Source organism: Periophthalmus magnuspinnatus, chromosome 19, assembly GCF_009829125.3.
Source record: "Periophthalmus magnuspinnatus isolate fPerMag1 chromosome 19, fPerMag1.2.pri, whole genome shotgun sequence".
NCBI classification, from domain to species: domain Eukaryota; kingdom Metazoa; phylum Chordata; class Actinopteri; order Gobiiformes; family Gobiidae; genus Periophthalmus; species Periophthalmus magnuspinnatus.
Window position 1 is genome coordinate 13596587 of NC_047144.1, and position 12175 is coordinate 13608761.

The window sequence follows — 12175 nt, forward strand, 5'->3', positions numbered from 1 at the left end:
TAAAGCTTACTGTATGGCGGAGCTAACTGGCAGAGGTTGACCAGGTCAGAGAGGATTGAAACGGAGAAGAGCAAAGCACATAACCGTTATCTCCTGCAATAAAAATACTGCAATGGGGTTAGCCTTGTGTGTATTGTTTATCACTACGTCTAGATGGTGTCTCAAGATTGCACTGTGTGTCTTTGGCAAGGAGAGCTGAATGAAAGTCATTTGTCATGACAATTCACTAGTCATATTTCATTAAACAGGTCATGCATGTCCTCTGCTGTTGAATGCACTAATGTAAATTGTTTGTATCAGTTTATATATAGGGGCAAAAACAGGGCCAGTTTCTGCAAGCTTGTTAGTTTTGACTGGACTATTATGGGCCAGTCGTGCTGTTTTCTTCCTGAGACAATCAATCAACTTTTCATGTTTAAAAAACAAATCATAAAAATAATCACATTGGTTTATTGTTTGAATAAGGTGAGGCCGCTGCGTGTACATAAGGGAAAGGAAATGAATCAGTTGGTCTATTCAATTCAGTGCTGAATAACAGCCAACACCATGTTAGGGTTAAGAACTGGCTGAAAATGAGTCAAAACTGTACCCACTTGTAAATAGGCAGTATGACAGAGAGAGAGAGAACGTGTGAGTATTGAATGTATTTTTGGGCACTGATGTATCTATTTTAAGGGGCAGGTGTTTTAATATATTTTGCATATTGGTGAATTGTGGAGAAGCCCAACCAGGGACGGGAGTTGAGAATTAGCTTTTGCTATAAACTCTATATGCATCACATCAGCTGCTATGTTCATGTTGTAACTATGTCAGATTGCATTGTCCCTGTCAAATAAATATATAAATAAATAAATAAATGTGCCTACACATGAATAAGAGCTCAAACCAGTTTGTCATATATAGTTATATGATGTTTTTTAGTACATATATTCTTAAATTTTTATTTTACAAGCAAGCTAATGCTAAATATATTTTTTGTTAATTTATGTAAAATAATCCATATTTCCTACAAATTTGTATAAACTTGTATAATTTCCTTGGGACTAATATGGGCGGTCACGGAACAGATGACGTCTACATTTCCCCCCGGAAGCGATTGCGGTTGCACGCGGAGGTCAAAATGGCGACGCGCTACATGTGAAGGGTCGGAACCGGTGTCGGTGATCTGCTTCAAAATCATGTATAAATCGCCATGTAGTCGTTTGTCAGGTAATTTATTTCAACACGCGACATCAATTTCACAAAAGCACCAAGTTTTCCTGCCATTATAGCTCGCGTTTGTTATAAAACTGTGAGAATGCTAACACCAAAGCTAGTTAGCTTAGCATGGACTAGCTGCGGTGTTATAAGAGGCAAGCGTTGACCTTAAATGGGTGTCACCTATCTTCAAATATATAAGCCAAAATAAACATTGCGTTGACCCAGTTTGGACAACACATGCACACACTACACAGCTGTAGATACGATCCTTGTATGATGCTTTTTACTGGTTGTCAGACAGATAATGTAGTGTCAATGCAATGTTGTTATTTTGCAGGTTTGATTGGTGCTAGTTTGAAGCAGAAACTTCTCCAAAATGTTCCTCGATGCAACTACAGCACCCGGACTATCATAAAGCTCTACAGGAGAGACCCTTCAGACAGGCTCACGTACCAGCATCTCAACTTCCTCAAACGACAGGTAACACCAGCCCTGTGTCCTAGTCTGCCCTCTGAGGTCATGCTACTGCTGCTGCCCAAACATGTAATCTAATACTCGGCACGTAGACTTTAGTTGGTAGTCTAATCATACATCAGTTTTAATGCATCAAATATAGAATCTATTCAAATGTTGGAAAAGTACATCTTATAATCCTAGGTAATTTGACTAAATGTTGTTAGGTAAATTGTTACTGTATGGATCTATGTTTCGGTATTGTAATTTTAGTTTGATACTTACTAATTATTGAGATATATTTATTAAAACATGGCATGGCATGCTTTTGAAAGTGTAAATTGGAAGATATATTTACTCAAAGACATAAAGGTTACTTTACACTACATCAACAACAACAACAAAACATAAACAGTCCCAAGAACAACAAAAAGTGTCAACTCTGAGCTAAACACAAAATCTCAGATTATTACACTATTAATCAATCGCGAGATTGGATTTGATTTAATTTTGTTTTATGAAAAACAAATAACTGGTTATCAATATTCATTTACTAGACATAAAATGTCAAAACTGTTAATTACTGCAATTTATTCATAGAAATTTACAAAAGATTCAATTCTAGATTAAACGTGTATTAATTGCCGGCCCTATATTACAGACAATACAACAATCTAATGTTAATTAAGATTTTCTTTTTGTTTCATATCAGTATGTCACAAAGAACAGAAATGGGCTACGGCAACGTGCTGTCCCAAAGCAGCAACCTGTGGTGACCATCCTGGAGGAGGCTGAGGATGCAGTGGAGCGACAGGTGCAGAGGATACCCACGATAGGCCCAGAGCAGGAGGAGCTGTCTGCTGAAGCAAAGCCCAAAGTCTCCTCTGTAGACCCTTTAACCAGAGATGCAGTCAAACCAGAGGCATCCAGTGAAGTGGGGACAACAGAGGAGGCGCCACATATTCAGGAGGAGACTGAGCTGTCCAAGGTGGCACGACTCGACCGACAGTGGAAAGAGCTGAAGGTGGAGCTGAGTGACCTGCCTGATGTGTATGCCAGACTGGCCAAAATCAAACTTACAGGTACTACAGTGAAAAATACTTTACAACTTGCCATTCCCAATGTCTTTAGCGTCACAGCCCTTCATCACTCTGATATAAATAACCACACTTTTTAAAACAATATGGAATGTTTTTTCCTGTTAGCTTTACATATTATAAAATATAAATAATAATTATTCTATGGTGAATATTGATTTAGTAATAAATGTAAACAAATGCTGTATATTAAGTACAAATTTAATTCAAATTAAATTGTCTTTCATACTTGTCCCTGGACCTCACACACGATCATTTAAACTCTTACTGTTTTAACTGTGTGAATAAAAAACAAGCCCTTATTAACTATTAGTCAAACACTTAAATGCAAACTTTTTATTTATTAGTATATAATATGAAAAAAAGATTGTGTAAGGTAAATGTGTTTGTTTCTTTCAGCCCTGGTGGTTACGACAGCTGCAGCAGGATATGCAATGGCACCAGTGCCCTTTGACCCTCTCATCTTCTTTGTCTCATCTTTGGGAACGTTCCTCGCCTCCTGCACTGCCAACTCCATCAATCAGGTCAGTTATTTGTGCTTGAAATTATACTATTAAGTGTTGTATTTTTTAACATTAGTCAAATAACTGACTAACCAGCCACTATTGATACTTATTATGAATTTCCCAAACAACAGAACACAAAATAGACCTGTCACGATAACAAAACGTTAAGTGCCATATATTGCTGAAGGAAATTTAGACGATAAACGATCATATTGAAACAAATTTATACCACTGACCCAATAACTAAATAACTAAAGCAGGATCACCCCAGTAAAACATTTTAGCAGAATGAAACACAGTAGTAGTTTGTATAGATTTAAAAAAAAAAAAAGAAAAAAAAAGTAGTTTGTATAGATAATGGGTCATAAAAACAACTTATTCGACCCTCTATTTTAAATCATATAGTAGAACAGAAAAATATCAAAGTTCTCCATTAGTACAAGGAAAAAGTACCCATGATACATAAAAAATTTTGTTCCAGCTTCAATATTGAACGATAAGTTGATAAAGTAATTATCGTGACAGGCCTACACATGTTCTTTTTAAGTAATTTTCTACAATTTGGCATTATCCCTCATTAGAGTTGCACAATGGACCCATCCCCTTTTAAATGTTCTGCACATACCTTTCTGGCTACGCATTTCAAACATGCTAACAACTGCTTATAAACCATTATTATGTCTCGTGGAAATCTTTTTTTTTTTTTTTTTGAGGGGGGGACTATAAACAAAGAAGAGACAGGGTGGTTGCACGCTTGAGATGCCTGACATAAGTGGCTGCTCTCTAGAGTTGAGTGTTGATGTTGCACACAGGAATTCGCTCCGTGACATATGAATATTAGGCTAATGGCTGACCTCCCTTTCAGCCCCAAATTGAACTCTGCGTCGTCGAGTCTGTGGCCTGTAATTACACAGCACTCCTGATTATACTGCAGGTTCTTCCCCCGAGGCCACCCACCCTCTTTTCAGCCCAAGTTTACCTAACTCAGACACGCTTCAAAATATGTTACACTTTTGATATCGTGACCTCCTCAAACACATTAAAATAAAGCTGAAGATAAACAGCGAGCTTGATATCATAATTGTTTATACTCGGTAAAGTCTATGTTAGGCACGGGTGTGAGTTGCCCTTTAAATCTTTTGCACATCATTATTTTTGTTTACAATGCCCTTTACTGCACTAACCTAATCACACACACACACACACACATTATTTTGTCATTCATTTGTAAACTAAACCGTTAACCATCTAAAGATTTTTTGCTTAACAGTATACAGAAAATATATTTCACTTAAATTAACATTTTTGGAGTGTTTGGTGATAGTGAGTACAAAAATGTCCATACTGTTCTAAAAATAGGTGTAAAATTTGGAAAACTAACCAAACCAAAAGCATTAAAGCTGCACTATGTAACTTTTCTGGTCGGGGGTCAACAACCTAGTTGCTGCATTTGCTCTGCGTAGAATGTTCCAGTACGACATCAAGCGTACGTTGCCTTTATTGAATTATTGGTGTTTTTATTGGTCAAAAAGTATTAATTCTCACTGTAAGCAGGGGTCAACTCTTCAAAATTTTGACTTGTACCTTGGCCTGATTCAGTGACCTCCTTGTCTCCTTGGAAATGTTTAATTTAAATGCCATCCTCTGGAACGTCACACCTCAAAGCATCCATCAGAAAACTTAGCACACCTTTTAAGTCCCACCTTTGTATTTAAAAGCTTCCCGTCTCTCATTTGCCTTTGACACCTCGCTGTAGACTCCCTCTTTTTACTATGTTTGCGTTGTCATCCTTGGGCGGTCAATCAGAGCATCTCTTGTGTCGTAATCGGGCTGATTGTGGAGCGTCTCGAGCCGGCGCCCCCCTTCCTTTCACTGGGCAGGTGTGTAAACAGCCCTCAGGTATTTAAAAAATGTCTGTCCAGGACCCAGCCTCTGTGTCAATTACAGCGTTGAATGATGTCGGAGGCCGTTGTCCTGTCTGCAGCGCGGGTGTCCCCTCTCTGTGTGGGCCAGTCTGGTGCTAGACCTGTCAGTCTTCATTTTAGACCAGGGTTTAGCCCGCAGTCCAAGGCGAGGAAGCGCTTTTGGTATTCGAGCAAGAAATTCGTACAGCCTCGGGCTCCTCTTTTTCGGTCTGTTGTGTCTATGGTCACTCTAAAGGTGCGACGGGTAATGTGAGACAAGAGAGGTGAAGTTCAGCGCTTGTCATCATAATATTCACCATTTTGCTAACATGTTGTTTTGAAAGATTTTCCTTGTCTGTTTGTGTATTTGCTTGTGATTTTAAATATATATATAAAGGGAGCTTATATATGTTTAAAATCATTAGAGAAAGTTGTTAATTAGTAGTGCAATGAGGTCTTCTGTATATTTTGTTAATTTTGCTACTGAGCAGTCAAAACTGTCAGATATGAAAACAAAACTAAACTTTGGTCTGAAGTTGGTAATGAGTGTTGGATTTTAAAGCAGAAACATTTTTTAACAGAATAGTGGTAGATTTGGTACCCTATGGTGAATTCGCACTCCTTTCAAACACATGCATATACTGTTTTTAGCCAATACTAAAATAATAATTAAACAGACTTATATTGTGCTTTTTAGACACTCAAAGACACTTTACAAACAATAAGAAAACAGTGCAAGTCTAACTAGTATTAAAGGGCTCATATTATGCCATTTTCAAATCGATGTTAAAATGTTGTTTCCTCATCAGAAACATACCTGGAGTTGTTGTGTTTCATTCACACAAATTCTGCATATTTAGGCTCAGAAAACACTTGTGACAGCTTGTGATAATTTTAGCCCTAGAATTACCAATCTCTACTGAATTAAAGATAAAGGGTAGCCGTTGAAGACTAGTGCTTCATGACATCACAAGGTGGAACAGAGCATTTTGAGCTCTGGAGATGTAGACAGACTAATAATAAAGTGTGACTCAAACATGTGCGAATGAAACAAAACACAACTCTGGGTGTGTTTTTAGGAGGTAACAACATTATAACATGGCTAAAAGCTCACAAGAGTCAATTTTGCGTAATGTAGGACCTTTAAATGCCAGGGGGGAGAGGTGGGTTTCCAGTTTAGTCTTAAACTGTTACAAACTGAGAGGATCTGACAGGCCAAGAGTTAAGCCATATGAGTAACACAGAAGTAGTAAATTGTTTATAATTATACATAGACATGCAACAAAACACACAGTAGTACCAGGGACCTTGCGTGTACACAGTAATTGTCTGTCACCATGGCGACTGGACATGCCTGGGATTCCCTCGTAGCCACGCCCTCCTCACCTGCGCGTCATCACTCATCTTTGTTTTACATTTGCCTTTCAAAACCCTAAAAGAACTGATGTAGCGTGGCATCTTATCTTCCTCTGATGTCCTGCCAGCATTCTGTTTGTTTTTCATCTACAAATTACAGTCACGATCATAATTAATCGTGATCAAAGCCTAGAGCACTTTTAAAGAAAACCTGACATAAAAAGCGAAATAATAGAGATGCTAACGTCCCTATTTGAACTAGCGTTTTGTTTTTGTGCTCCTTCTTAATCCCATAATGCTCAGGGTTTGAACTGTCCAAAAGCTATGGAACTCCCTAACCGCACGACTGTTGAGTTACCTTGCTCTGAATTCCTCCAGGCATAGTTCTTGTGCTTTAGAAATTGGAAGGGAGACAGATTTTGGGCACAGCTGTCACAAGCCAGGGCTGCGCTTTGTCCCATCGGGAAGTACCTCAGAGCCTCACAGAAAAAGTTGTGGTTTTCTTTTTAGCATTTAGGAAGCGGCTGCAGAGGAGTAAGCACCGCGAGTCACGGAACAAAGGTCCCCAGTCAAGTCTGTCTGAATGTGCTCATCCCCAGTAGGCAAGGCATGTTTATTTGTATAGCACATTTGGTACACAGTCATTTAAAGTGCTTTTACAGAATAAGACATTAAAATCACAATACAAACAGTCAAAACATAAAAAAAAATCATAAAATTAACATTAAAAGAGATGAGTGCAGAATAAAAATCTTTCAGTCGTATGCACAGATAAACAGAACCGTTTGGAGCCTGGATTTAAATATTGTCAAAGTAGAGGCCTGTCTCACATCTTTAGGAAGATGTACACACCTGAAATGCTGATTCCCCATGTTTAGTCCTGGTTTAGTCAAGATTTAGTCCAGTTTTAGTCCATGTTTTGTCCATGTTTTGTCCATGTTTAGTCCATGTTTTGTCCATGTTTAGTCCATGTTTAGTCCATGTTTAGTCCATGTTTAGACCATGTTTTAGTCCATGTTTTAGTCCATGTTTTAGTCCATGTTTTAGTCCATGTTTTAGTCCATGTTTTAGGTCATGTTTTAGTCCATGTTTTAGTCCATGTTTTAGTCCATGTTTAGTCCATGTTTAGACCATGTTTTAGTCCATGTTTTAGTCCATGTTTTAGTCCATGTTTTAGTCCATGTTTTAGTCCATGTTTTAGTCCATGTTAAGTCCATGTTAAGTCCATGTTAAGTCCATGTTAAGTCCATGTTAAGTCCATGTTAAGTCCATGTTAAGTCCATGTTAAGTCCATGTTAAGTCCATGTTAAGTCCATGTTAAGTCCATGTTTAGTCCAGACTCTGAGGACTTCAGGGACTGGCCTACTGTGAGTGCCCAGAGTGTGAGGATGGTTCATGTGGGAGATGTTCTTTGGTGCTGGTCCATGGAGAGACTTGTTCACACAGAGCTGCTTTAAAGTCTATTCTCCGAGCCACAGGGCCTTAAATATCTGATTAGAGAATAGGGCTGCAAAAAATTGTATCACAATTTTTTTGAGAAGACTCCAATGCCTTTTAACATTCGAGAAAAGACTGAAGTGAACTGATAAACTAATACAATTCCGTTCATTGGAAGTAGCTTTTACACAGCAATGTTATAGACTTATACGGACCAGTTTTTGCATGTTTTCGATTTGATTTTATACTAAAATTCTTGGTGAAACTTTATTTTATTTTTAAACCAACTCAACAGCCTTAAAAATAGAACAATTATTGCACATTGAACCTCACGGCACCATTTAGAGAAGTGTTGTAAGCAAAGGCCCGGGTTCCTACAACACTTATAATTATCTATTTAGTTGTGTACTCTTTCAAACCAAAGAGATGACTCACTTGTCGTAGTTTTGAAACTGCACAAAACTTGAATGAAATTATTTTATGCATTGATGCGTCAGTGATTCATAGCTACAGCAATTCATAAATCCATTTTACATCAGATGCCCTTTCTCGAAACCTTGAAGGCATTGTTGGAGTTTCTTTATAATGGGATCAGTTTTTTATTTATTTATTTTTTTAATTTTGCGCTTTGACAGTGTAACCAACATAGCCCAGCTTCTGTCCTTTTTCTCCTTATGCTTTTACACGGCACAACATCACGTTACCCTTTCGCTGTAGTTTTTATGTTACCATTTGCGAAGTTAAGGAGGTACCATTCTTTTAATTAAATTGAACTCGGGGTCATAGATACTGCCTTGCCTTCATTACAGTTCATTACACAATCCCTATGGCTCTATTCTTGACTAATATTAGATTTAAAAACCCATTTGTCTTTTGAATCCCCGGGCCCCACACAGGTGCCTCAGCCGGTCCACTTCTTGCTAATTGGATAATAGTTTCAGTCGGGATCCTTTGAGACCTCGAGAGAAGCCAGGGGGGTCCGAGCCGTCAAAATAAACCATAATAGTGCGCATTGAAGTGACTTTTTCAGGCCGAGTGTTTGTTTGGATAAAGTTGGCGTGTTTTGGGGCATTCCTGGGTGCGTAGTTCTGTCAGTCAGTTTGCCTTTGTGTCTCGGTGAGCTGTTTTGAAGCTGGCACAGACTCATAGGGCTCTCACAAGACCCCCACCAGTCCACCCATCCCTCGCTCTGCTCCTGTCCAAACTTGCACTAATTATTATTGCTTCAAGTTGTCAGTTGGGCTTCGAGATAAATTGTGATCATGTTTAAATAGCGCTTTTTTTTTGTTTTAAAATTTAGCATTATTTTATCATGTAAGTCAGTTGAGAACACTTTATTATTTGTGATGACGACCTGGTCAAGATTCAGCGTTTTATTTATAATTTAATCTTACTTCACAGACAAAATACTCAAAATGAATTGTATTGTTGTGTCCTCTTTGGAACGAGGTGGCTAGCAGGTTAGCTATGTCCATTTATATATACAGTCTATGTGAATGAGTGAGTGGTTCCTTGATGTAAAACACTTTGAGTGCCTTGAATGTAGAAAAGCGCTACATGTGACGAATTACAAATAAATCCGAAACATTACGTAAAAATAAAGGAGACTTGAAATTGTAGTTTAGATGGTTCCAGTTTGAAAATCTGCTTTTGAAGGTACAGTATGAAACTTTAGGTTTACTTTTAAGTATAGAGTTCAATGAAATGACTTACTGTTTGTTAGTCCTTCCTTATTAAGATTGTCAGAAGTATCAAAAATTGAATATTAATCGATACTAAATCTAATGCTGAAACTAGATTAATTTGAGCAAGCATCGATACTGCAAAAAATCACATTAACAGGACAAAAAGTCATCTTTCTTGACAGTTTTGGAGCTATTTTGAGCTTTATCAGAGCTAGTATAAGTATGGTGAAGCAAGTACAAAAAAAAAATTGGAGGTGGTTCGTCACCTGCATGATTGCATGGAAAGGAAAAGTTAAAAACATACTTTGGAAAGAAAAAAAAAAAGCTTTTATTTGTCTATTTCTTTGACTAAAGAGTTACTTACTGTGGCTTTAAGGTAATATATAATAATAAGGCCGTTTATCTTTTTGCACCTGGAGACGGATTTACATAAAAACATAAATTGCCATTCAAATTATTCTCACAATATTTGTAAATTAAAAAAAAGAACTAATATGCAACAATATAGGTATTTTCCAAAATTGTTGTCGTACCTCGTTCCTCTCTTACACATATGTTTGCGTTCTTTACCATCGTACCTCATGGCATGGCTCTCGTGCTTACACCTGGTTTAAAAATATTCTGCGTTTTAGGCCGTGTTTTTTTTGTATACTGTGTTCTGAGAGCTGCATCATTTGAATATGTCCTAGTGATGTGTTATTTTTAGTCCCGTTTCCTTCATCTTTATGTCAAACAGATAATTTACGGTGGCATTTGCTCTTCTTTAAATACCTTTTGAATAAATATTTGTCAATCACCCAAACCACTATTTTCGAAGTGGTCTTTTAAGTGACATTAAGTATGTGTTTGGGATGGAAAAATGCTTGACACTTGAGACACTGAAGATATGTTTCCTTATTAAAAGTTTCTCAGAAAATGATACAGGGCTTGGAATTAGTAGTTTTTTTCCTCCCCAAATATCTCCCTAGGTAAGACACTTCAACCCACATTAGGCTGGGGACTTTCGTTCTTCTTTATTTGTTAGGGACCGTCTGCAAATTCATTAATCTTACAAAAGAAAAGATGATTTGTACCAGATTTGGCTACTCCTCCTTTCCAACTGGAGTCTTTGGGTCTGTCATAATTACTACTTATCGTTCAGTATATGATGGACAGAACAATACTTTTAGGGGGTTAGTGTTTATTGTGTGTACTTTTTCTTTGCACTAGGACATTTTTGGTCACATAACATTTGAGCCATAGAAGTTTGAATTAATAACTTCAGATGCAAACTAAGTACTAAGGTGTTTCATTCTGCTGTTTATTTATTGCAGCTCATGATTTTTTTTTTAATATTGTAGATTTAGAATAAAATTTCAGTATTATCCTTTATATTTACATCAGCAATATATCGAACCTCAACATTTGTATCGTGACAAGCCTAATGAACACATTAAAAATACACATTTCCATAGAACATTGCAGGACATAGTAAAAGAAAAATATAAAGAACAGTACACATGAACTAGACCGATGTGGACACACTTGATTATATAAAATGTGCTTTTCCACTGTGATTCTTCTGTCTGATGGTTTGAAAAGAAAAGGCCAACTGAGCAAAGGCCAAGGATGTTTTTGAAACTGTGCAGTTTGGGTTCAATGAGACTGAGTGGATCAGGGAGTTCGTAAGACAATTTAATACATTTTTTCAGTAGAGATATAGCTGCATTATTAATAATTTTGAATAGGTTTCTTAGATTTGGATCCAGAATTAAACATTAAACAATAACACTGAGCATTTTGTATTTACTTAGGATATTACAATGGTCATGAAGTTACTTTCTGTACCTAGACATTATCAATATATTTTTTGTGGTATTTGTATTACCTCAACTCTTAATACCTCAAAAGTACTGTTTAACTCTTACTGCACATCCCAGTCTCGGTAACATAACTACATGGAGGGCATCTGGCTTAAAAACCTGCCCAATTACCATGCAACTCATATGACTTCATATGACTAGGGATCTCACAATATCTAATTTTAGTGTTATATTGAGACAAAAAACATTAAAATCTTAGTTATTTGCGATTATCTACACCATGACCAAGCAATACTTATTCACACATTAAATCGATAACAACTCAAGTATGTGACGAGCTTTTAAAAAAATCACAGAGGGACATAAAGCAGACAGGTACACAAAGAAACTTCATGTTTATGTTTACTTGTAAGTGTAGATTCCATTGAAATTACTTATTATTTTTTTTAGTTTCTAAGGGTGTAAAAAGTATCAAAAATCAGTTACTAATCGAAACTAGATTCATTTGAGCAAATATCGATACTGCAAAAAATCTCATTAACAGGACAAAATTGAAGCTTTTCTGAACAGTTTTAGTGTCAGTTTGAGCTTTACCATAACTAGTATAAGATCTCCATGGTAACATAAAGAAAGTACTAATAGTTTGTTTATGAAAATTACATTGCAGTACTAAAAAAGGACCATGTTTTATCTGTGGGATTGTAATGGGTAATCGTGACAACACTAGTCCGAATT

General features: G+C 36.9%; 1 protein-coding gene across 1 annotated transcript in view; it reads left to right on the forward strand.

Annotated features, from left to right (window-relative positions):
- The first annotated feature begins 1093 nt into the window (after positions 1–1093).
- Positions 1094–12175, forward strand: part of LOC117387427 (protoheme IX farnesyltransferase, mitochondrial) — a 40785-nt gene continuing 29703 nt past the window's right edge. The window contains exons 1-4 of the mRNA XM_033984938.2: positions 1094–1209; positions 1538–1680; positions 2366–2735; positions 3150–3274. Coding sequence (XP_033840829.1) covers positions 1179–1209; positions 1538–1680; positions 2366–2735; positions 3150–3274 — 669 coding nt within the window. The 5' untranslated portion in view covers positions 1094–1178. The remainder of the gene's footprint in view (positions 1210–1537; positions 1681–2365; positions 2736–3149; positions 3275–12175) is intronic.